At 48.6% G+C, this 24626-nt stretch overlaps 12 protein-coding genes across 12 annotated transcripts; 8 read left to right on the top strand and 4 right to left on the bottom strand.

Moving 5' to 3' along the window:
* Window positions 1-1374: 1374 nt before the first annotated feature.
* On the top strand, window positions 1375-2043 carry N7446_001001 (DUF1349 domain-containing protein; the record flags this gene model as incomplete). The annotated part of the gene is made up of 1 exon (XM_058509768.1): window positions 1375-2043. The coding sequence occupies one exon, from the start codon at window positions 1375-1377 to the stop codon at window positions 2041-2043; it is 669 nt and encodes a 222-aa protein (XP_058378747.1).
* A 1498-nt stretch (window positions 2044-3541) lies between these two features.
* N7446_001000 (cytochrome P450) lies at window positions 3542-5299 on the top strand (the record flags this gene model as incomplete). Its single annotated transcript, XM_058509767.1, has 6 exons — window positions 3542-3928; window positions 3986-4070; window positions 4130-4218; window positions 4277-4567; window positions 4621-4669; window positions 4728-5299. 6 exons carry the CDS (start codon window positions 3542-3544, stop codon window positions 5297-5299), a joined length of 1473 nt encoding a protein of 490 aa, XP_058378746.1.
* Window positions 5300-5686: 387 nt separating this feature from the next.
* N7446_000999 (uncharacterized protein) lies at window positions 5687-6508 on the top strand (the record flags this gene model as incomplete). Its single annotated transcript, XM_058509766.1, has 1 exon — window positions 5687-6508. The coding sequence occupies one exon, from the start codon at window positions 5687-5689 to the stop codon at window positions 6506-6508; it is 822 nt and encodes a 273-aa protein (XP_058378745.1).
* Window positions 6509-7601: 1093 nt separating this feature from the next.
* On the top strand, window positions 7602-8690 carry N7446_000998 (amidohydrolase family protein; the record flags this gene model as incomplete). Its single annotated transcript, XM_058509765.1, has 2 exons — window positions 7602-7903; window positions 7976-8690. 2 exons carry the CDS (start codon window positions 7602-7604, stop codon window positions 8688-8690), a joined length of 1017 nt encoding a protein of 338 aa, XP_058378744.1.
* A 279-nt stretch (window positions 8691-8969) lies between these two features.
* N7446_000997 (uncharacterized protein) lies at window positions 8970-10087 on the bottom strand (the record flags this gene model as incomplete). Its single annotated transcript, XM_058509764.1, has 2 exons — window positions 8970-9441; window positions 9495-10087. 2 exons carry the CDS (start codon window positions 10085-10087, stop codon window positions 8970-8972), a joined length of 1065 nt encoding a protein of 354 aa, XP_058378743.1.
* A 370-nt stretch (window positions 10088-10457) lies between these two features.
* On the bottom strand, window positions 10458-11257 carry N7446_000996 (E3 ubiquitin-protein ligase MARCH; the record flags this gene model as incomplete). The annotated part of the gene is made up of 2 exons (XM_058509763.1): window positions 10458-10577; window positions 10631-11257. The coding sequence occupies 2 exons, from the start codon at window positions 11255-11257 to the stop codon at window positions 10458-10460; spliced, it is 747 nt and encodes a 248-aa protein (XP_058378742.1).
* Window positions 11258-11481: 224 nt separating this feature from the next.
* pre8 (proteasome core particle subunit alpha 2) lies at window positions 11482-12512 on the top strand (the record flags this gene model as incomplete). The annotated part of the gene is made up of 5 exons (XM_058509762.1): window positions 11482-11525; window positions 11581-11600; window positions 11652-11702; window positions 11751-12344; window positions 12394-12512. 5 exons carry the CDS (start codon window positions 11482-11484, stop codon window positions 12510-12512), a joined length of 828 nt encoding a protein of 275 aa, XP_058378741.1.
* A 382-nt stretch (window positions 12513-12894) lies between these two features.
* On the top strand, window positions 12895-13869 carry N7446_000994 (uncharacterized protein; the record flags this gene model as incomplete). The annotated part of the gene is made up of 1 exon (XM_058509761.1): window positions 12895-13869. One exon carries the CDS (start codon window positions 12895-12897, stop codon window positions 13867-13869), a length of 975 nt encoding a protein of 324 aa, XP_058378740.1.
* Window positions 13870-13945: 76 nt separating this feature from the next.
* N7446_000993 (uncharacterized protein) lies at window positions 13946-15414 on the bottom strand (the record flags this gene model as incomplete). The annotated part of the gene is made up of 5 exons (XM_058509760.1): window positions 15331-15414; window positions 15070-15271; window positions 14968-15020; window positions 14366-14916; window positions 13946-14320 (listed from the first exon to the last, which is right to left on the bottom strand). Exons 1-5 carry the CDS (start codon window positions 15380-15382, stop codon window positions 13946-13948), a joined length of 1233 nt encoding a protein of 410 aa, XP_058378739.1. The 5' UTR covers window positions 15383-15414.
* A 160-nt stretch (window positions 15415-15574) lies between these two features.
* On the top strand, window positions 15575-16849 carry N7446_000992 (MOSC domain protein; the record flags this gene model as incomplete). The annotated part of the gene is made up of 1 exon (XM_058509759.1): window positions 15575-16849. One exon carries the CDS (start codon window positions 15575-15577, stop codon window positions 16847-16849), a length of 1275 nt encoding a protein of 424 aa, XP_058378738.1.
* Window positions 16850-17234: 385 nt separating this feature from the next.
* Window positions 17235-21255, top strand: N7446_000991 (ankyrin repeat domain-containing protein; the record flags this gene model as incomplete). The annotated part of the gene is made up of 6 exons (XM_058509758.1): window positions 17235-17277; window positions 17353-17863; window positions 17969-18062; window positions 18331-19710; window positions 19778-20678; window positions 20768-21255. The coding sequence occupies 6 exons, from the start codon at window positions 17235-17237 to the stop codon at window positions 21253-21255; spliced, it is 3417 nt and encodes a 1138-aa protein (XP_058378737.1).
* Window positions 21256-21717: 462 nt separating this feature from the next.
* Window positions 21718-23678, bottom strand: N7446_000990 (nucleobase:cation symporter-2 family protein; the record flags this gene model as incomplete). Its single annotated transcript, XM_058509757.1, has 4 exons — window positions 23539-23678; window positions 23321-23487; window positions 23085-23268; window positions 21718-23035 (listed from the first exon to the last, which is right to left on the bottom strand). Exons 1-4 carry the CDS (start codon window positions 23628-23630, stop codon window positions 21718-21720), a joined length of 1761 nt encoding a protein of 586 aa, XP_058378736.1. The 5' UTR covers window positions 23631-23678.
* Window positions 23679-24626: the final 948 nt, after the last annotated feature.

Here is a 24626-nt window from a genome sequence, read left to right as displayed (position 1 = left end):
CTAAACCCTATCCGCCTATCACACCCAGATTCATCCACGAGACCAAGTGGTATGAGGAAAACTCTGAAATTAGATGACTTTAATCATCACGCAAGTCCGCATTCCGCTCTTTGGCTTTTTGTCGAGTAGTCTTTTTCGACCACCCTTTTCGATGCAGGGCGTCGCTGATCGTGGATTTAGGAATGGATACGTCGAATTCATCTAGGAAAAACAGTTCCACCTCAGAAAGATATGGATCCGGTTTCTCAAGAAGATGGTCGCACAATGCCTCTAACATGGCCGGTGTGATACTTCGCGGCCGTCCAGCTTTGATGGGAGGAACTTTGATGGTGCCGAATAACCGCAGATTCGACCGGATCCTGAAAATTGCGCGTTTGCTGCAACCAGTAGCTTGAGCCATCTGGGAGGTGGTTAGCTCACCACTACTAATCATGTCGTGGATAAGCTCAAGGGTAGGTTTAGCAAGATTCGGTGTCATGGTTCAGCGCGCCACGATCATGGTGAGTTGTAGAGAAAGACTTGTGTTGGGAACCCTGGTCGTGGGGTATCGAGGTGTATGTAGTCGCTGTCTTGGTATGACAGGTAATTAACAAAGTTTCGTCTCATACAATAATGCGGTATTCTACGATACAAGGCCTAGAATCCAGGGGTATTTTGAGACTACGCCGGAAATAGGTTGCTCTTCTGGCATCAGGGTTCGAGAAATAACGAAAGAGTGTAGGTGGTGACACCGATTTCCGGAACTACTGTACCTCGGCTTGATCGCCAATTTTAAAATCTTTAGTAACAAAGGGAAACACGGACCACCTCGCATCATTCTTACTTTTTCGTGGCTGCAAGGACGGTTGCCAGGCCGAAGTTTAGCCGGCAGGATGGGTGACTGCGGAACAATGTTGATATACACCATGATCAAACAATCACCCCGTTCAAGTAGTGATGATTTAGCACCGATGCTGATTTGGCGGAATTGGCTTTCAGATCATATTACGACGCCGAAAATAAAGACTGGGCGCAATGTCAGGCCTTTGGCTGCGATGAGAAGCACGAGACTTGTAAATATTGTAAATACCTAACGTGGAAGGTGGGACATGAAAAGTGGAGTAGCGCTCTCATTTTCTGCGTATCAGTTAGCTTTCCGCAGTAAGCATGAGTCAAAGGCAGTGCATGAAGCACGTAATTCAGTTCTCGGTGAAGCCATGGCATGCCCCAGAAATTATTGGACTTCACTGACTTGACCTGTGCTCATTCCAGACGCTTGAATACGAAGAAACGAATTAGTATATAAGTCCTCTTATCCGCTCACATAAAGTCCAACTCCTCATACCCAATTTTCTTCCTAAATCTATTGACCCGATCCGCCTTTGTTAATCCAAAATGAGGTTTTTCCAACCAATTTTTATCTCGTCGCTATTTGTTCAAGTCGCTTTAAGTTTCGATTGGAATTACATCAACTACAACCAGAAACCCCTATCACCCATTGCGAACAAGGTCACCATCAAAGCTCCTCCTGATACCGACATCTGGAGGGCAGAACCTGTCAAAGACAATTTCACTGCGCCATATCTTTATACCACAATCAGAGCCTCAGAGTTTGAGTCTGTCCGTGTGACCATTACTGCTGCCTGGAAGACCCTCTATGACCAGGGTGGCCTTGTAATAACCTTTCCTTTGGAAGAAGGACCATTGAGATGGATCAAAGCTGGCATCGAGTATGCTGATGGCCATCCTAATCTTGGTGTTGTGGCCACGGATCGCCTGTCTGATTGGAGCTTGAGTCCCGTTACCGACACTTCAGCCGGAAATGGCACGGTGACAATAGAAATTGAGCGAGATACTTCATACGCATGGGTTTATGTGATTGAAGGCGCCCAAAGGCGGGTGCTCAGACAAGTGACATGGGCTTTCAGTGGTGGTGCCTTTCAAGAAATCGATGTGGGAATTTATGCGGCGAAGCCCACCAGGGAATCTGAGGAAGGTCGCGAGTTCGATTCGTTGGCGGTATCGTTCTCAGATTTTGTTCTTAAGACGAACTGCGCCCAGTAGTAGGGCTATCCAGACAAATTAGAAATTTCATGATATCAGCGATTTGGTGAAACCATGCTGCTTGTCAGTATCCGTTGGGGGTCAGTTTCCGCTTATTGTGTTTTTGCTCCAGACATGTCTGGTTCTGAAAATGGGTAATTATCTTACCTTTTTTTCCCCTTTTGTACCTGCTTTTGTTCATAACTTTGTCACGTCATACTGTTGTGGGCTGAAGCTGTCCTGAGAAGAGAATGAGACGGCATCGAAGCCATGATAAAGGGGATTAAAGGATTCACCTCTGTTTCGTTTGTTTGCCAGCGCGCGCTTTGGACTGGCTATTTCTCAGGGAGACAATACCAGCCGCTTCTGGCTAAATAGTAAATATAAATCAACTTACCTGAAGGCCGAATGGGACAAATAAAATGGTACATAGTCAAAGCAAGTACTACTACGATTATACTTAGTAATATCCTAAGGATTCCATTGAATGGATTAGTTGCCGAAAAGAGCTAGCGCGTGGCGTGCACTACACCAGTCTCCCCGCAAGCTGTACTAAATATCACACAGAATCACCTGGTCGAGGCTCGTCCCGTCCCGCCTATTGCTCACAATTTATCTCGGAGATATCTCCAATCATGTACTAGTTAATAGTTCGGCATGCAGGGTGGCTGATCCGGCAATGCAAGGGGACGATGGGAGCGGCTACAGAATCAAAACCTGCCCTATGAGAAATTGACCACGAACAAACTGTTGGTTTCTGACTGTTGGAATGTATGGCTTCTTATAGGTCACTTGAGATCGAGATCTTTAAGTTACTATTGTTATTATTACATAATACGAACCGTGAGTCAATCGAACGCTTTATTTCAGCCGCAATCTAGGCGAGCATCAGCCGAGCTATTTATGGGACCACTAATCCTTCTAACGAGTAAGACGAGATGGTCATTGGTAAAAGCTCCAGCGAGAATTTGGTGACATGCTAACCTCACAGGTGCATGAGAGGCGCAAATTACAACCAAAGCGTGTGTTGGTGATCGGGGACTTATTTCAGGTTCTGACATGCATACGATAAGCGAACTTACATGAACGGCTTTTGTATCTCCCATCAGATTTGATTTAAGTAATGCAATATATTAATATAATAAATCCCGATTGGACGGCCTTAGCTGAGCAGCCAACATGGCTTAAATCTGCGGCTTTCTTCCAACAGTTAAAGCTTTTTAGGATAGGTTCGTTGTTGAGAGGCTTAGAATCTTAGCGGGTCCGGCGTTTCCTTGGCTATGCAGCTGGTTTCCTTGGATGATACCGAGGCGTTAAGGCAGGCAATCATGAGAGGCTTAGTAGAAGATGAAGATGGGCTCATTGCAACACCGAAGCCTGAAGTTTCTCGAAGAAGGTATGGGTTATCCAGGCGTCCAGGCGTTCCTTTTGGGGCCTTTTCGTGATATAAAAAGGGCTTGAGCGTTCTTTCGATCCAATCTTGAGATCACGCATTCTGTTTCTATTCTCTCTTCACAATATGTTACAAAGCACCTTAGCACGGCTAGGAGCTGCATCGTGCAGTGACTCCCTAGATTTTATACTCGGTGACTTGGGTACCTTTGCCTCCATGATCATTGTGGTCCTATCCGTGCTGTATAAAGTACTATACGAACCGACACTGTTGATGAGAAAGGAAGGCAGTCCATGCGTACAGTCACTAAGCTCTGTTCGGCTATTCTCCGATCCACTTAACAAGTGTTTCGGACTCATGAGAGACTGTTCTGGGGCTGTATTATCTTTTATATCCCAGCTTAGACCGTCCCAGCCGAAACGTATTGTTCTATCTGGACAAGAAGGTCGACGCATCTTCTTCAAAGAAAAGAATTTACATCTATACGAGACGTTTCAGGGTCTATTTGGTAGTGTGAGTGCTCTCAAAGTAATCTTACATCCCATTTACTGATGGTTTTGACTTTCCTAGATCTCATCAGAATTTGATCCGCACCTGGTCAATGGTGTTGTCCGACGGATGAGTTCTATTCAAAAATCAGATAACTTGCAGTTTTGTGGGTTTAGATTCATTTGAATAACATTAAAAAGAGCCATTGACTTATATTGCATATAGTGATTCCATTATTACTGTCAGATTGCCAACAAAAGATGGATTCGTGGGGGACTCAAGCTATCCTCGATCCGTGCTCTGCATTCCATGAGGTATTTCTACTCTACATGATGGTCGAAGATGAAGTTGACAGTAACGTTCTTGTTACAGGTTGCCTTTCAAATGGTCATGCGCCCTGCTTCCTTCGATATAGCCGATGATCCATCACTTTTATCGCGTCTAAAACCACTTGTTGATATTGTCGACTCGGCCTCCAATACGTTCGAAAGTCAAATTCCATGGCTACCCAGTGCCTCTTCGCTTCGCAAGATTTTATCTTCTGCTCGCCTATACGGAATTATTCAAAAAGAGATCCACAAGAGAAAAAGAAGTGGAATTCAGAGAAGAGATGCCCTCCAGCAGATGCTGGATGATGGGGAGAGTACAGTACATATATTCGGGGTATGTATGGGAGGATCAAAGATTCAAGGATCAGAGTCTAATAGTCTCTATAGTTCATGCTAGGTCTCTCTCTAGCTGGAGCACGTGCCATGGGAACTACAGGTACATTGACCTTCATAGAAATGGCGGAAAGCACAAACTAATAGTTCATCTTGTACAGTAACATGGCTGATCATGTATCTTTCCTCTGATCCGCACTGGTCTGTCGCTGTTCAAAAAGAGATCGAAACTCTGATCTCAACACATGCCGCCTCTATCCCTGGCCAAACTCAGACCGAAACCCTCTCATCAATACCCCTGAGAGCCTGGGAAACCGAAACCCCCATACTGGATCTCTGTATCCGCGAAACCCTACGCATCGCCCAACCCTACACAGCAATACGAAAGAACGTCGGCCCAGAAATAACAATTGGACCCTACACCATCCCTTCAGGGGCTTCAGTTGTCTACCCGTTCTCAGATACATCTATCAACCCCAACGATTACCCCAATCCAATGCGCTGGGACCCCTCTCGGGAATTCCAGGGAGAATTTATTGGCTGGGGCGCCGGGAAACACGCGTGCAAGGGCCAAAGACTCGGAACTCTAAGTCTGAAACTTTTGGTTTCTTCTGTCTTAATGAGGTATGGGATCACCATGGAGATTCAAGGTCCCCCGGTTCCGGATTGGAGCTCTGCGGCCTGTCAACCCATGGAAAAGTGTGGAATCAAGCTTGTTGCCAAATCAGCGTAGAAGAAATCGAGATAATATCTAGGTCCTTGACCACTCATAGACAGTTCCATAGTATCTAAATCGGACGTTCCCCGCGATTCCTATCTCCTTGAAGCTTATTATCTTTGAGCCAATTAGAAAGTGGTTCATTCGGCTCTAATACCGTGGATACATATTGGCGTTTCAGGCTGAGCCTATCATCGCGTTCAATTAAATTAGTGGGGAAATGAACCCCGGAATGTTCATTGGGTGTGGTGACGTTGGTGACGTTACGAAACCATAGATCGCGACTCGTGGCGCATCGCCTCAATATATCGCATGTTCGCGTATTCTTCAGATTTATAACCTCTTCACTCATCCTCAGGCCGAGGATACCCCCAGGCAAGAAGCAAGCATGCACCCCCTACCATGTCGAGCTCGTTCCAGCAACATCCATCCCTTATCGGCGACAACCAAGCCAAAAGCATCGCCGCAATAGTCTTCATCTCGATCGCCCTATACAACGCGCTGGAGCTGATGATCCTCATCCCACTGAGCTTCAAGACATACCGCAGTCTCTACTTCTGGTCGCTCCTCCTATCAGCCGTATTGGGCATCATCCCGACCAGCCTAGGAACCTCATTTCAATTCTTCGAACTCACACCGCTATGGCTAAGCCTTCTCCTTGCGAATATCGGCTTCATAATGCTAGTCCCGACACAATCGGTAGTCCTCTACTCCCGCCTCCATCTAATATCAACCAACTACCGCCTCCTCCGCTTCTTGAAATGGCTCATCATAGTCGACACCGCCATCCTTGTCATTCCAACCGTCACCCTCAACTTCGCCTCCGAATACTTTTCCCATTCATCGACCTGGGTGCGCGCATTTGATATAGTCGAAAAATCACAGCTCACCTGGTTCTCCGCGCAAGAAACCCTCATCTCTGGTATCTACATCTACGAAACAATCGGTGTAATCCGGATGAGTCCGCACGAAGACATGAAACGACATAAGATCCTGTACGAGCTGCTCGCGATTAATATCGCAGCGATTTGCATGGATATCGCGCTACTAGTCCTGGAGTATATGGGCCTTTATTTTACGCAGATCATCTTCAAGGCGTTGGTTTATAGTATCAAACTCAAGATGGAGTTTGCTGTGTTGGGGATGTTGATCTCCATGGTGCATCAGGGTTCTTCGCATGGCGAATTGCCCAGTTCGGATTTGTCACATTTCATGTCGGGATGAATGCGCAGTATATAATAAGAGTAATAGACGTACATCCGCCCGTCGCATAACCCTCAAGAGCCCAGCCGACCTACTGTACCGTTGTGAAAAGCGGCCTGGGAAATAAAATGCGTTTCCCCGTAGTAAGCCGGGAGGAAGAAAGACACAAATATAGCAGATAGAACATCTACGAATAGAACTTTTGTAATATATCAATACATGTCATGTACTTCACCCTATTTGGGTCCAATTTGAATTCGGGATGGATGTGACAGGTCCAGGCATCAGCGCTTAGAACCTCATCCTTTGAGATACACTCTTAGACCTACCTCCTATATAGACACCAGATACAAAATGGGCACAAGAACTATCTACCTAATCTCTGCTCGCAACACCACTTTCCAGCTAGCCAACTTCTCAATCTTGAGAGAAAGGAACCAAGATCCACACCGTCAGCGCTCCTATGGCAGGCTAAGTCCTAGTATTCAAACGAAACTGTAACGTGAGTATGGAGCCACACGGCCAGCTCTTCCCAATCGGCGAGGTTCATTCCCCCCACATAATCGACTGCTCAACCGACATGCCTTCACGCATCGACCCAACCCCGCGAGGGAATATCGAGCTTGCAGCAGCCCAGATTCCTACTCCGGGAATCAGTCAGAATGAACTTCATGGCTCCTGTAAATGATGTGAGTAATATAGCATTGTTCCAAACCTAATGAGCTAAGACTCTAGATCAGTAACAAGTGCTGTCAAGTGTGGACTATAGAGTATATCCGCCACCTAGTTGCGAGGGGTATTGTCGGCAAAGAGAAATCTACCGAGTCATGGAATTGCTCTGCGGCCTGTTGCGCGTTAGTACAAATAAGTGTGAAGTAAGTGATATAAATTTACCCCGGCCGCCCCGAGCCGCAGTAGCGGACCGCCCCCGTCGGGTCGTCGGATAACCTCATCCGAAGCGCATAGTTCGAACGCTTAACGGCTACACGGTATTCTATAGCTTCCGAAGTGCGGGGACCCCGGAGTGATATAAAATAGTTCATCACCAGATACATCCAGATCACCCATCTCCCCTCCATCTCCGTCACCTTCCCATCACCGTCCACACTACACCATGCTCGGCAAAATCGCCCTCGAAGAAGCCTTCGCGCTCCCCCGCTTCGCGGAAAAGACCAAATGGTGGGCAGGGATGTTCGCCACAGACACAGAGAAACACACAGCAGAAATCAACGATGTCGGTCCAATCCGCCTAGACTTCGCCGAGAAATACGGCGTCGGTCTCCAGATCCTCAGTTATACCGCGCCAGGTGTCCAAGATATCTGGGATGCAAAGGATGCCCAGGCTCTCGCTGTTGAGATCAATGATTATATCGCCGAGAAGGTGAAAGCGCATCCTGATCGATTTGCTGCTTTTGCGTGAGTTCTCTCTACACCCTCTACACACTCTACATAATATCAATGACCAACAACAAATTAACAATAAAACAGCACCCTCTCCATGCACGATCCCCAAGAAGCAGCCACCGAACTCCGTCGCTGCGTTACCCAGCACGGCTTCCTAGGCGCACTAGTAAACGACACACAACGCGCCGGCCCAGACGGTGACGACATGATCTTCTATGACAACGCCAAATGGGACGTGTTCTGGTCTACCTGCGAAGAACTAGACGTACCCCTGTACCTCCACCCACGCAATCCAACCGGAACAATCTACGAGAAACTATGGGCCGATCGGAAATGGCTAATCGGGCCACCGCTGTCATTTGCGCAGGGTGTTAGTCTACATGTGCTGGGGATGGTGACAAACGGTGTTTTTGATAGACATCCCAAGTTGCAGGTTATTCTTGGGCATCTTGGGGAACATATTCCGTTTGATATGTGGAGGATTAATCATTGGTTTGAGGATCGGAAGAAGGTGCTTGGGCTTGCGGAGACGTGTAAGAGGACGATTCGGGAGTATTTCGCGGATAATTTGTGGATTACTACTTCCGGGCACTTTTCGACTACTACGTTGAACTTTTGTTTGGCGGAGGTAGGTGCGGATCGGATTTTGTTCTCGATTGATTATCCTTTTGAGACGTTTGAGGATGGTTGTGACTGGTTTGATAATGCGGAGATGTCGAATACCAATCGGTTGAAGATTGGACGGGAGAATGCTAAGAAGTTGTTCAAGTTGGGTGCTTACAAGGATAGTGAAGCTTGAAGAGGATGGAACTAGCTTGAATTGAATTCATTATTCTGCTATGTTGCTGATACGCTGCATCTGGGTATTACATTTGACAGGTAGATATGAAAAGTATTCGTTCTCGGTAGCGCAGGTCTTCTCAGAGCTGAGTTATCGATTAGTGGGTCATGCCGTTGCTCTCCGGCGTCGCTGTCATCCTGTGGATATCTTGAAGAGTATCTTGGAAGGTTTGTAACAACTTTGGCTGTAGTTGTAGTCAGTAGCTTTGGTCAGTGGCCAGACCACCCAGAGAGTGCTTCAAGCTTCGGCAACTTCCAGCTCTGCAACTGGAGTAGACTGACCGTTGGTCGAACGCTGCTCCTCCGTATTATCGAATTGCTGCGGGATATTCACAGCCTGACCGCTCAAGGGTTGTTCAAACTGCCCAGGATGGATAGACCGACGATGTTGAATAGTCGAGCGCTTGTCCCAGCATTGCTGCCAGATATCTGGGGTGTCAGACAACAAATCCATGGCCGGTGCAAAGTAATTAGCCCGAATGGTGCGAGTGGCCCAGGTGTAAAGTGAGTAACTCTCAATGCAGCGAGTCAGCACGTCCCAGATGGCAATGATCCGACGCGACAGGTCAATTCGACCGGGGACAGGAAGGCCTTCTGCGAGGATTTGGCAGTTGCGCTGACGAAGGAAGGTATTGTGGACCCATGCTTCATAGACTTCGAGGAAGAGAGCGAGTAGACGGCGTTCCAGGGGACGAGGCTTCTTCAGGTGACTGCAGTTGTTAGTATCAAAGAGCAAAGCTTGAACTTGAAACGATGAACTTACGCAGAAACCACAGTGGTCATGCGACAGTATCGCTCACAGATAGTCGTCTTCTCCTTGGACACTTGGTCAAGCACAACGGCAACCTGCTCAGCGGCGATAACTTGGTCACGCAACCTGCCGTCCATCCAGACCATGTAGCTGAGAATAATCTCCGCAAGCACCTTCGCCTCCACAGTCTCCTTCGTGTCAAGGAATTTATCACTGTGGTGGAAGACAACCTCGTGCAAATGGAGAGTGTGGTTAATCAGAATGATGAACTGCTGGCGGGTAGTCTCGCGCATCTGTGGGTCAGCGAGGAGGTCCTTGATAGCCTCGAGGAGGATGTGGTTGCGTGTAAATGGTTCGCCGGGGTTATGGGGGGTGATGAAGGGGTCCACATAGCGAGTGCGAATGTCATTCTGGACAGCCTTGCCGAAGGCGTAGGTCCACGCGGCCTCATGTCTGTTGTTAAGATCTGGGACACACAGTTCCCCGTCAAAGTCGGGGAATGGCTCTTTCTTAGGGGTGACGGTGGTATCCGTGTCGGAGTCAGAGTCCATCGCGAGTTGCGATCGAACTTCAGCGAGATGAATTCCAGATGAGTCCATATCCATATTGAGAGTTTAGTTGTCACGATATTAGAGAAAAGGAATATCGCGAGGAAGGAAAATATTAGGAGAAGAAGAGAAAATTACAAGGCAGGAGCTCCATTAACTATCATTTCCCATCACTCAATCCGAAAGCGTTACCAAGTCAGACTCGATGGTCAGTACGCTGTCATACAATTGAGCCACGGACTGTCTTCCTCAAGGGGCTTCCTGATGAATGAAGCAGCGAATTATTCAGGAACAAGACGTTCCCAAGGCCATTCACCTGCTTCTCAGGTAGACACCCAGGAGTATTGAAGACAGTAATGTTCTTCGCACATTGACTAATCGACATCTCATGGGGCAGAGGAGACGGCAACTTAAGTAGTGCGAGTTTTCAGTCTTGCTTGCTATCTTCCTCCACTTCCTCGTCGTCGGGGAGTGGCACATCCATGACTCTCTCGCCCGCCTTTTCTAGGGTGCGTCTACTCCATGACCGGACGCCTTTGTAGACAGCCTGTATCGGTTAGTTAAGCCAGATAGTTCAACTTATGATACCCGTGAACATACCCAGAGGAAACTACCAACGCCAACCAGAATCACTAGCCAATTCAGTTGGGCAGCTCGGTTGCGGCCTCCATTACGGCCGGTAACCACAGAGCGCATGTTCCAAGGGAAAGGTGATAATGCAAAGATGGCCTTGATAAGTGACAACAAGCCCAGCGAGGTCAGTCCTTTGATGAAGTGTTCCAACCAAGAGGAATCATCAACTAGTTCGTAGACATCCACCGGGCCGAGGTAAAAGTCAATGATGGGGTCAGCAATGAATCCAAGGATGAATACGGTAAACAAAAGGATGGCGATCGTGAGGAATAGCTGCATGGATGCGCTACTGATCCATCGTGCCCAGGTCAAACGGCCTAGGCGATACTGGAAGCCACAGGTCGGACATTGCCAGAAGTTTCTCGTCGAGTACTTAGGGTCGGCATGGCGCCATGATTGCAGGCAACCCTCGTGGACATAACGCGAGGAGCCTTTGCAATGGCAGGGACGTAAGAGACGGCCAAGCTCTGGGTCAGAGGACTCGTACACCACTCGAGGCTTCTGCAGGAATTCTGAGGGCTGAAAGGTCGGCAATACAGTTTCTAGACAGATGCGACAGACCCTAGGAGGGTAATGCTGTTCAGAGTCTGCCATTGATCTCACATTGGGGAAGTGTTCAGAGAGAGATCTCAGTGAAGAGAAAGAAAAGAAAAGCAGAAAAGCCCAAGTGTTCCCAACCCCCACGGCTAACCCCAATCGGGTCACCGCCTTCCAGCTCTACGCCAAACGTCACCCATCTCTGCCTACAACACCTGTGGACAGCTCCCTTTCTGTCTTTTTTCCATCTCTTCCTGTTGTGTTGCAGTTTACAGTGAAATATGGCGGACCGATACTCCTTCTCTTTGACGACATTCTCTCCCAGGTAAGGATCACTTGTCCCGTGGAATTGACACCAAGCTAACCCAGCTCCATCACAGCGGCAAGCTGGTGCAGATTGGTAAGACGCGACCATCATCCTGATCCTTTGGATCCATACTAATAAAAATAGAATATGCCTTGAACGCAGTCAACCAGGGAGTTACCGCCCTCGGTATCAAAGGTAAGCTCCCAGCTCTCCCCTACTAGACCAAGCTGACCGCCAGAACAGCTACAAACGGAATTGTCCTCGCCACTGAGAAGAAGTCCTCATCGCCTCTGATCGATCCCCCCTCGCTGTCCAAGATTTCCCTGGTCACTCCCGACATCGGCATGGTCTACGCCGGTATGGGCCCTGATTACCGGGTTCTGGTTGACAAGGCACGCAAGGTCTCCCACACAGGCTACAAGCGTATCTACAACGAATATCCTCCCACTCGGATACTGGTGCAAGATGTCGCTCGTGTGGTGCAGGAAGCTACTCAATCTGGTGGTGTTCGTCCTTACGGTGTCAGTCTGTTGATTGCGGGCTGGGACGAGGGTGTTGAGCCAGAGGGAGAGGCACAGAAGGACGACTCCGAGGAGAAGCCAACCACCAAGACCGGCGGTATTCACAAGGGTGGTCCCAGTCTGTATCAGGTCGATCCCAGCGGCAGCTACTACCCGTGGAAAGCCACAGCCATCGGTAAACACGCAACGAGCGCCAAGACTTTCCTCGAGAAGCGGTACACCGAAGGGCTGGAGCTGGAGGATGCCATTCACATTGCGCTGTTGACGCTCAAGGAGACGATTGAGGGTGAGATGAATGGTGACACGATAGAAATTGGTGAGTTCTGTTCCCAGTTCCCCTGTCAACATTAGCTAATCTCTTTCAGGCATTGTCGGCCCGCCAGCGGACCATCTGCTGGGCTTTGAAGGAGTTGAGGGCGCTCAGGGACCGCGATTCCGCAAGTTGACCAAGGAGCAGATCGAGGACTACCTGACCAACCTATGAGAGCCATAATTCACATGTAGACTCAAATGAAATCTTTATTTGTCCAAGTCCAAACTGCAACGGGTGATTGCCTAAGCAAATTCCCCGAGACATCCCTGTCAATGTGGAAATACCAAGTCATAGCGCCCCCTAGCTGGAAGATCTAACTAAACAATAACCCCGGATTGTGGCACCATAAGGACTCCCATTCATTTCCAAGTTTCCTTCTTGACGCACAATTACGCGTGCGCACAGACAAGTCCAAGCCATATGCAGGAGTTGCATTTCCCATATGACTAGTCCATACTTCTTTTGTCCTCCTTTCTCCCCTCTTCAACTCTCCCTCCTAGACCAACTATGTGGACATACCAAACGGGATGACCCTCCCACCAATCCAACCAAAATGTCCGTCCCACAGGACCTCCTAGACGGAATATCGGGCGCCCTAGCAAGAGAAGGCAACATCCTCCAAATGATCCTAGTAACATTCATCGGCCTATCCTGCTACAACGTCGCCGAATTAGTCGTCTTAGTCCTAGCCACCTTCCGCCGCTGGCGCGGTCTATACTTCTGGTCTCTCCTCGCCTCGGGCTGTATAGGCGTAGTGCCATACTCAATCGGCTTCCTGATAAAATTCTTCACACAGACCGACTCCGTCCTCTCAGTGACGGTCTTGACAATCGGGTGGTGGACAATGGTCACAGGCCAATCGGTGGTTCTGTATTCGCGACTGCATCTCGTTCTCCGGGATGAACGTGTCCTGCGACGAGTACTTCGGCTTATCATTTTGAATTTCTTCCTGTTGCATATTCCTACTACGATTTTGACGTACGGCGCGAATATAGTTCATAGTGGTGATATGTCTTGGGTCAAGGGGTATAACATCATGGAGAAGATTCAGTTGACGGGGTTTACATTGCAAGAGGGTTTGCTGTCGACATTGTATGTCATTGAAACGGTCAAGCTACTGCGACTCGGGGCAGATGTTTCTGCGCGCCCGGATTCGAGGACGATAATGTACCATCTGATCGGGATAAACTGCGCGATTATGATCATGGATCTTGTCCTGCTGAGTTTGGAATACGCCAATTTCTATGCTGTGCAGATTACCCTGAAGGGGTTTGTATACTCGCTCAAGTTGAAACTGGAGTTTGCAGTGCTGGGTCGATTGGTTGATCTCATTCAGGGATCCCGACATCCGATTTCTGTGACTATCGCCGATACACTGCCTCTTTGCACGATACAGCGGCCCATTGGAACGCCGGATCGAAGTGAGGATCCGCAGTGTGAGGAGACTGAACCGAAGGATTTCTTGGCTGAGTCGCATGGAGCGAGGATCGTTCAGAGGAGAGTCTTTGTGGAAGCTCTGAGCGTATGATGAATTATGAGAGTTGGTAGCTAATATGCTGTTTGTTTTGATAATGCATGACTCATGAATTGTTCGTATTCGTCTTTCAGGGGAACTCTTCGTCTGCGAAATCATCTTCCGATAATTCGTCCTGGCTGTCCGCTACTTCTTCCACTTTGCGCTTCTTCGGTGTCGGTGCGGGCTGTGGCGGATGTACGGGGTTAGATGGTTCATCGGGGAGTGTTGATGTGGAGAGTCTTGATTTGGTAAGTGGTGATTTGGGGAATGGTGATCTGTGAAGCGGTGACCTGGGATTTTGCAGCTTTGAAGAGGGCAGTGCTGGCGATAATGGAGAAGGAGTTGGTGCCTTCGGAGACCGAAAGATATGGCCTTGCGCATTGGAAGGTCGAATCACAGGAGTCCGCGCAGGGAGGTTTCGTCGGATGGAAATCCCCGATGGTTTATCATCATGGCAGCCGTCCTGGTTAAGTTAGCAAAGACCTATAACATTTGAGAAACGACATACCCGCTCAATCCGAAACCGAACTACCAACCTTCCACTCTTGGGTATAAAGTTGCCCCCACGCTTGGTAACCTCCGCAAAGCGTTCACCGCGCTTACCACGATAGATCACGACACGCGTTAAGACACTCTTTTCCCACCCACCACCCCAGACGGTAGGCCCTAGAGTAGCACGAACCTGTCCCTTGATCTTCGTGTGAGTCTGATCAAGAGCCAACACGGCAATCCTCTTCAGAGCAAATCGAGTCAAGTAGAGAGAAAGCTCGTTGGTTACATTCCATCTTCGATTGAGGAGCCAGTGTAGCTCATTCTTATCTTTGATTTTGCCGCGTACGAGCTGGTCCTTGAGCTCTGACGCGCCAGTGAAATACGCTTGGAAGAGACTTGACACCGAGTCGATGACTATCAAGGTTGTTCCTACTGGTGGAAAGTTCTTAGGTGGTTTCCCGAGAAGAGCGAGAAGATGCGGCAACGTCGGCGCGCGCAAATAAACGAAGTCTTTGACATTCATTCCCATTTGTTGAAGCCGTGGTGCAGGCAGGGGGGAACTCGTATCTGACAGTATGAGTTTGACTGTCTAGATGGCTCTGGGAACTGGGAACATACCGATCCAGACTACTTTGCCACCATCCTGCAATGCACTGCGTGCAATGCTCAACCTGTTGATGGGTTAGATTCGGACTCTGGCGGGAATGAGAAGAGACTGACCCCAGCGAAGTCTTCCCGGACCCTGGCGGTCCCCATACTTCTGTAATTTGGCCGCGCACAATGCCGGTAGGGCGCCGATGAAACTTGAACTGGCCATCTAAAGCCTCGTCCAGACGCCGCGCGCCCGTTCCGATTCGGTTCGGCAGTCGGGTGTGGGCTGACGAGCTGAAGGTCTGTGTTGCTGGGGCTGAAAGCAGGGGAACTGTCGATATGGGTTAGTATTTGAATCTTTTGTTACTGAAGGACTGGGGAGCTACTGACGCGTGTCCTCGCTGGACGTGTCGAGATCGCGTGTGTCCTTTTTGGCGGTCATAGTGGGCGCATCAAGCTGGGAGCAGAGCTAGGCTCGAAAGTAGTAAAAAAATGAAATAAGTATCGAGTTCTATATATTCAATCCATATTCTATTGTGTTTCGTGATGGAATGAGGTGTTGAAACGGAGATCCGAGATCGGGAGATTTTTTGCCGCTTTTTGATCCCTGCAATCTGACTACATACGACTCTCCATGTCCACAATCGACATTGCCCTCGGGGCCGTGGTCAATTTCCCTGTTTTAGTTGTTCTGCTCGCTTTTATACCACTTTATCTTATTTTAAAGACACCCCCGATCCGTCCGAAAGGATGTCGCCGCTTGGGACTCCTGCCAGGTCGGAGCAATCTAGACGATGAATTCGATCCGAAGTATAGCGAGGGCCTCCCTAATGACCAGAAGGATCAGGGTCGCCCATCATGGCGCGTCAAAGCCCTGTTTACTTATCCCCTTAAATCCTGTGGCGCAGTCGAGCTGCAACTTTCGAATGTCGTACCTACGGGACTCGAATTCGACAGGCAATTCGTCTTTGCGGAGTACAGCAAAGGAGAATGGAACATTCGAACTTTGCGCAATGCAGGATTTAACCGTCTCGCCCTGATTCATCCTGAGATCTGGGTTCCTGACCCGTCCGCCTCGGACTATGACACAAACCTGCCAGAAGTCAAGTCAGACGGCGTGATGCTGATATCGTATCCTCGCTTGACACCAACCGGATGGAAGGGTCTTCCCACGAAAATTGGCATGGCACTCAAGATCTGTGCCAGCCGCCACACATTCCAAGTTCCATTGCATGCACCACAGGACTCCAGCTTCCCACTCGTCCCAGTCAGAATCTGGAAAGACAATCCCCTGGCACACGATTTTGGATGTCTGCTCCCAGCATCATTACACGCATACATGGGCTTCGACCCCAAAACCAGTCCATTAACACTCTTTCGCACAAGCGCACCACACACCCGCCAAATCTTCCGCAACGCACCTCGCAAAGAAGACCTAGGCTTCCAACCCAACACAGCCTTCGCAGACGCCTACCCAATCCATCTCTTGAGCATCTCAAGCCATAGAGACGTAGCAGCACGCTGCGCCTACGCAATCCCACGCCTAAGCATCCGCCGCTTCCGCGCAAACATCATCATCCAAGGACCCGCTGCATTTGCAGAAGACCACTGGAAGCGACTTTCTATTGGTGGAACGGAGATCCATGCTTCGTGTCGGACTGTACGGTGTCGGTTGCCGAACGTTGATCCCGAGTCTGGGGATCGACATAAAGCCGAGCCGGATCGGACGTTGAAGGCATATCGACGTATTGATGATGGGGATCGGACTAACGCTTGTCTTGGAATGCAGCTTGTTCCTGCTCAAGAGGCTTTTATGCTTCATGTTGGGGATGAGGTTCGGGTTCTTGAGACTGGGGGACATCGGTATATTAAGATGTTGGCGCCTGGTGAGAAGGTTGAGGGGGTTTGAATCGGTGGTTGAATTGTGTATCATAATTGTAGGATTAGTTGAGTATGGGGTTTGTACGTGTATTTTCGTAGAATTTGTGAACTCACCTAGCTTAAACTTGCGGTTCGGGCCGAGATCTATGCTTTTAGATATCACGGTTAAAGGTTACTTTGGTCCTCTCGAAAATGGCCAAAAAGGACACAAGAAATGGAGTAAAAGTTGAGCCTCTTGATAGGGCAAGTTTGTCTCAGGGAAAGGCGAATGGACGCGTTTTTGACCAAAATAGGCGAAACAGATGCGCGATACCCCTGCAGTCCCAAACATGCGGGGCTGTGCTGGCCTTTGCCCGATTTACATCCGCCCTGGGACTCTGTTCTAACACACGTTCGTCTCAACCAAAGCAATCATGGCTTTCGATTCCATTCGCGTGCGAGTGAATAATCTCACTCGTAAGAGAGGTATCTGAATTCTTTCGATCATATGCCATATGCCATTTTCGTCCGCAGCTACTAACAGGTCTTCAGCGAAAACAGATCCTAAACAATCATCTAAAAAGTCTTCAGTGAAGACTGATTCATCTTCTGTTGCATCTGTGGCTGTACAGCCTTCTGAGGAACCTACTCCAGCACTTGTGCCTGTGCTCGTCCAATCTTCAGATGAGTCTTCCGCGCAACCCGAATCGTCTGCAATGCCTGTGCCTGCGCAGCCTTGTGAAGAATCTTCTGAACCTTCTGAACCCCCTTCTGTAAAACCTGAGACATCTTTTTCGAAGACTTGTGTTCAAGATGAATCATCTGTTTCGAAGCCTGTCTCTGTGCCTGCTTCCACCCAACCCTTTTCGGATGTCCCGCAACAGTTAAAACGCTCTGAGGATGCCCCCAGAAGCCTGAAAAACGAGCCCGATCTATGGCTTCGAGCGTACACGGTATTACAGGAGCAACAACCCGAGCTAATGAAAGCCTACAATACACATCTGGCATCCTTGCAGCATGATCAAGAACATGGAAGCGGCATTCTGAATGAGCGCTCGGTGAAGTTAGTCGTGAATCAGCTACTGGATGATAGGGAGAAAAAGCAATACCGAGTGCCACTACTAAAGAAAGATGTGAAAATCTGAGATCAAGTCGAGAAAGTGGCAAGGTTCGTCCTCTGGTTTGACCCAATTGTCAAGAACGCGGTCAGTACTCAGCCATACGCAGCACTGGCATGGTCTGGTGCTTCTTTGCTTCTTCCGGTAAGTAAAATGATCTACGCTGCCTGATATGCCATTGAATGAGATAACTCTGACTCTGATAGCTCCTCACGAGTGGTTCCACGGAGAACGAGGCCATGTTGAAAGGGTTTAATTCGCTAAGTAATGTCCAACTGTACTGGCAGATCTGCGAAAAGAATTATCTCAAAAGAAAGGTCTCGAAAAGCAAAATTTTGAAAAGAAAGATCTCAATTACGAACAGCTTCTTGAGTGCTTGGTCAAGCTCTATACGCTTATCTTCGAATATCAGGCGCTTGTCATATGCCATCTCTCCAAGAAGCAGCGCTCCCGCGCTTGGGACGACATGACCAAGTCGATTGATTGGGTTGCGAAAATTACAGAGATTTCCAAGTTGAGCGATGACTACAGCAAGCTCATTGATCGTTATGAAGCAACGGAAATCAGTGACATTCGGGATTCCGAGCTGGAGCAGCTGAATTATTCCCGGCGTATCCTCGAAGACCTCCGGGATCTCGTTGAAGCTACCAGCAAGCAAAGCCAGGCGAACAACCAAGACCAATATGAACGAGCCCTTCTCCAAGATTTTGCGCCTCGCGATGGAGGCTGGGAAGATCATAAAAATATCAATCCAACAAAGGTGAAAGATACATGCGAGTGGTTTTTCAAGGACGAAAGATTCCGCAAATGGCGCAACACAAACACCTCCACTGTCCTCTGGGTATCTGCCAGTCCTGGTTGCGGCAAATCGGTCTTGTCGCGGGCTCTGATTGATGAACAACACCTCTATAGGAGTGTGGCAACCACCGTTTGTTATTTCTTTTTCAAGGACGGAGCTGAAAGTCGCATGCACGCCACTGATGCATTGTCTGCAATTCTTCACCAACTGTTCGAGCATGACACCGAAAATCATTTGATCAAGTTTGCGCTTCCCAGTCATAGGGCACACGGTCATAAATTGTCCACAAACTTCTCTGAGCTATGGCAAATTCTCCTGAAATGCGTTGAGTCGCCAACCACTGGCGATATCGTTGTTCTCCTCGACGCCCTAGATGAATGTAAGAGTGAAAGTTGGAAGTCGTTGCTGGAGAAACTTGTCGAGTTCTATTCCCAGCGCCCATCTGACCAGCCCTCGAAGCTCAAATTCCTCATCACCAGTCGCCCATATGATGACATAGAGCTACATTTCAGAAGGTTTCTTAAGGCTTCCACTTATTTTGCATTTGATGCAGATGAAAATTCCGGTGAAATCGGCAAGGACATCGATAAAGTCATTGATGCAAAAATGGAAAACGATACAATTTTTGAGGAGAAAGACCGTCTGTCAATTGCAAAAAGATTGAAGAGCATGGAACAACGCACATACCTCTGGCTACACCTTACTTTCAACATAATTCAAGAAAGTCCCAGTTCATTTGAACAATGGGCTGATTTGGAAGAACTCCTTTCCAGTCTACCTAAAAAGGTATCAGAGGCATATGAAAAGATCCTCAGCCGAAGCAAGGATGAAAAACACACAGAGGCTCTTCTTCGGATCATGTTGGCTGCGACTCGTCCTCTGACCCTTGGTGAGGCTAACAGAGCGCTCACGCTCGCTCTGAAGCCGAACAAATGCGGTTCCTACACTGAACTAGTGTCACGCTGTTGGCGCGAAGAAACATTCCAACAGAAGGTGAAAAATCTATGTGGTCTTTTTATCAGTGTCTATGACTCAAAGCTGTTCTTCATTCATCAGACAGCGAGAGAATTTTCTCATCCACCGTCCACAACAAGGGGAATGGGGAGGGCGGTTGGAAATGTCAAGCGCACACGCCGAGATGGCTCATGTCTGTCTGCGGTATCTGTCTTGTCTAGACGAGAGCGAGTTGGCGTTCATCGAGGAGACTCGCAAGACTTGCGAAATTCGTGGCAAACCTAAATCTCGCATAAGCCGCGAGATTGGAGAGAAAATTGACAGAAAGCTTCCTCTGGCACTGTATTCTGCGCAGCATTGGATGGAACATGGAAAACATTCCGAGGATGAAAAACACATCCAGGACCGCATCATGGATTTTCTTCTCCCGCAAGGGCTGTCTTACTTCGTCTGGGGGAGACTTTTTGATCCAGAGGATCCTTGGGACCGCACAACATTCACATATTATCAGCAGAAAAGCTCATTGTACTATGCATCCTTCGGTGGTCTACAAAATACAGTCAGCTTGTTGTTGCAGCAGCAACTTCATGTCAATGCAGAGGAAGGCGTACTTGATAAGGCCCTTAACGTTGCATCCAAAAATGGCCATATCGATATCGTGCAGCTGTTGATAGGAAAAGGAGCTGATGTCAATGCACAAAACTTTTTCGGTGTCTCTGCCATTGAAGCTGCTTCGGCTCATGGACACATCGATCTTGTGCAACTGTTGATAGAAAAAGGAGCTGATGTCAATGCACAAACCTCTTTCGGTGGCTCTGCCATTGAAGCTGCTTCGACTGAAGGCCACATCGATATTGTGCGGCTGTTGATAGGAAAAGGAGCTGATGTCAATGCACAAACCTCTTCCGGTGTCTCTGCCATTGAAGCTGCTTCGGCTGATGGCCACATCGATATTGTGCAGCTGTTGATAGGAAAAGGAGCTGATGTCAATGCACAAAACTATTCCGGTCAATCTACCATTCACGTTGCTGCGGCTTATGGCCACATCGATATTATGAAGCTGCTTCTAGAGAATGGGGCTGATATCAATGCTCAGGGGTCATTTGGCTTTACTCCTCTTTATCTGCTTCCAAAAAGAATGCCTTACAGTTCCTATTGGAAAACGGTGCATATGTCAATTCGGCCGGTGAGAGACTTGAGGGCAACAATGCTCTGATAGCGGCTTCTGAACGGGGCTACGAGGACATTGTTCAGCTGCTGTTGGATAATGGTGCTGGTGTCAATTCAAATGATGGTTGCTACAATGCTCTTTTCCGTGCAGCCGATTGGGGTAACATAGAAAGCGTGCAGCTGTTGTTTGATTATGGTGCCAATTTCGGCCTGCCTAACAATCTTCCTGAGCAAGACTTGCCTTTGCATCCTATTGGGGAGTACTATAGTAATTCCCTCGATGCTGCTTCTCGTCATGGCCATGAAGGAATTGTGCAGTTGCTGTTGGAAAAAGGTGCGATCTGGGCAGATGGATCATCCCGGCCTGATTTCAGTGCAGATGATTCCAGTGTACATGATGGCGGAAGCCCATAGATAGTTACAATTCCAGTTTCACCGATGTATACCTTTTGCTTGCATTTAATTTTAAATGACTATAACGTACTCTATCCGATGATTAGTTGCAGTATGTAGTGGCTAAATGGCATGGTTCTAGTTACTTATTATCAACAAAGCCGACAATACCATCCAAGCAGACGTATTAGCCCTATATCTACTCCCTCTGTATCTGTGGTGCCTGTTCTTTCCTCTTGAAAAATGACTTCCACTGAGTCAAGCAAAGACTGCGTTAATTTAACGTTATGTGCCCCACTTTGAGCCTCATAACCATACAATGATCTTTAAGCAGGCTACTCTACACTTGAAAACTTGAAGCAGGATATATTTTGTTGAATTGATAGGCCGCAAATAAGCATGACATTGGGAATAGGTAAGATATTAAACAAGCGCTAAAAGAAAGATACAAAGGCTAATCCAACTTGCAAACCAAACAAACATTCAAGCACTAGCACTGGACGCAACAGGATGCTCCATCTTAGTGGTCGACTCATGGGCAGTAGTATTAACTTGAGTACGTCCATCATCAGACTCAGTCGAGTCCAGCAAAGCAGGGACATCATCCGCCTCCTCGGGGATGAACAGGTTAAGGAAGATGCCCAGCAGGGCCGCAACAGCAAAGCCATTCTCCATGACCAGATCGCAAGCATTCAGCAGACCTTCCAAGGCATGGTTATCACCGCTGTAGGTAAAGAAATAAGCGAACCACTCCGGTACAAGAGTGACACCCATTCCAATGGAGAAACTGGCAGTGAGAATGAACCGGTTGCGACGGGTGAATTCAACCGAAGCGATAATGCGCAGACCACTGACTGCCACGGAACTGAACAGGAAAGCGGTCATTCCACCGAGTACAGGGCTGGGAATGGAAACCAGCGCAGCGGCGAACTTGGAGAAGACACCCATGACAACCAGGAAGAAACAGCAGCAGTATCCGGCTGTGCGGTTGGCACATTTCGTCAAGGCGATGACACCGTTGTTCTGTGCGAAGACGGACATAGGGCTGATAGTCATCAAGCCAGCAATCAGACAGGTAATACCATTACCCAGGACACCGCCCTGGATACGGGAGTCGAAGGTAGCACCTTCAACCTGGAGGCGGGAGACATCGCAAGTAGCAGTGATATCACCGATAGACTCCATCATGATGACAATGTATAGCGCGAGCAGTGGGAGAATCAGAGGCGGGTAAACCGACAATGGGAACGTATGAACCCAGGCGAAAGAAGCCACAGGTGCAGCCGCAATACCAGAAGACTCGAAGTAGTTGCAGGCAGCCGCTACAATAGATCCAACCAGCAGACCAACAATCACAGAGCAACTCTTCAGAATTGGAGGACCCCAGCGCTCACAGATGATGATAGTAACAAAGACGAGGAATCCAAGACCGATGAACTCAGCACTACCCCAGGGTAGAGCGTGCGGCGCATCAGCACTAGGACACATACCCGGGTTGGAAGGATCAGCGCCACAACCCGAGCCACCAGCCCAGTCGGTCATGGCAGACTTGATGAGCGAGGCACCGATGAGGAGGACAGTTGGACCAGTGACGAGAGGGGGAAGACGCGGGCGAGGATTCTGCTGCTCATGAAGGACATGCCGATTTCGAGGAGGGCGCAGAGGCAGGATGTGCCGAGGAGGGCGCCGTAGCCTTTTGGGCAGGCGAGTTTTGTTCCGTCTTCGGCTGTGGGGCAGTAGCCTGATTTGTACATCTGGGTGAAGGCGCCTTGGGCGACGGTGATTGTTGAAAATGATGTTCCTGGTGAAAGGGTTAGGGTTGAGGAATTCGACTTGTGATTTGAGTATACATACCAACGACAGATAGCAGTCCAGTTCCAATATAGTATTTCGTTCCCTTAATGTGTAGCCGGAACATCTGAACAGCACTAAGAACTCCCGACACAATCAATGAAGTCGATACCAGGTATTGGTATAGTTCGTCGCCGAAGTTGACACCCGCTGAACCACCGAGCATGATGGGAGGTGAAATCACTATTTTCCTTTAGTCCCAAGTAGAGCTTCGATATTGGATGTATCCACGCACCACCAGCCAACATTGCAAGCGCATGCTGCAACCCCAGGATCAAAGCGAGGACGACTGGGACGCGGTCCTCAAGACCGAAGAACGGAGCAGATTTGCGGGCTCGTTTCGTAAATGGTAACCGGGGAATAAATAGGTATGCATAGTCGTAGTCTCCTAATAGACCCTCCCTGTGAACTGTCAGTCAACCAATTCCGCGTATTGTTGACAGTGTCGCATACCGAGTTGTGAAAGTCTTTGCGACATAGCGGAGTTTGTCGCTGAATGTGCGCTTAGGCGAATGGTCAGGACCGATCTGATCTGGGCCGTCCATTGTAAATGTTATTGTATATTGTGTATGATTCTAAACACTAGATCAGGAACTAGACTTATATATGAGTCGAACCAAAAAAATAGCTCCATTCCGAACATCGCTAACGCGAACCCACAGTGGAGATGACTAACAATGCGGAGAACGATAAGATGGGCGTGACCTCGTGTTATCGGCGCCAAATTGGTCAGAAAGTTCGAATTAGCAAGAGCATCGCATAACCAGCGCGAGCACTTGGCTCGAAACAGTTAGGGCCCGGCTTATCTGGTCGGAAGAGTGTTAGCCCCCAGCCAGTCACAGATTAGCGCCAAGCATCTATCAAAGTGGAGAATGATAAGAATATTGAAGGTCTGTTTAGTCTGTAGTCCCATTATGTACTGCTATTGCTAGAAAATGATCCATTCTTAACAAATAACCACCGTTCATTGGTGACTGTAAGCGATGGAGCCAGTGGACAGTGGGCCAGACTGGCTTACGCCACATGCTCCCAGCACGGTGGCTTTCGCATGGCCCTCCCGGGTTCGATCGAACTTTCTCTCGGCTATCTGTCTGGGGTTTATCTGCTGGGCATTTGGCACTCGGAGGCGGCCGTCAACAGTGGAAGGCGCCGACTTCATGATTTCACGCTATCAGGCTTCAGATATCGTGGATATTGATTCTTAATTATCGAGTAATAGATCGGATGCTGCGGTTATCTCTGGGATAGGCATGTGTTGTAGATTGGATCTGTTGGCTTTGTTCCGTGACGAGTGTGCGTGGTGATTGTCCATGGGATTGTCCATGGGCAACTGTCAGGCGGAACCATATAGGGGCATACTTCGGGATAGATGCTTCGGCATTCCCGAACCACTGTTCCAGAAAAGCATGTCGATCCCCTGGCCAAACTTCAAGCTGTGCAACTGCTTTGTGTTTTGTCTTGCTTTCCTGGATTCAACAAATGTCCGGCCATGTGATGGGCACCTCGGCCATGATCTCATTTCTCGATGAGCAGCTTGTGAC

Source organism: Penicillium canescens, assembly GCF_028828765.1.
Source record: "Penicillium canescens strain IBT 15451 chromosome Unknown utg000001l_segment0_segment0, whole genome shotgun sequence".
NCBI lineage: Eukaryota > Fungi > Ascomycota > Eurotiomycetes > Eurotiales > Aspergillaceae > Penicillium > Penicillium canescens.
This window is presented reverse-complemented; position numbering and strand designations above follow the sequence as displayed.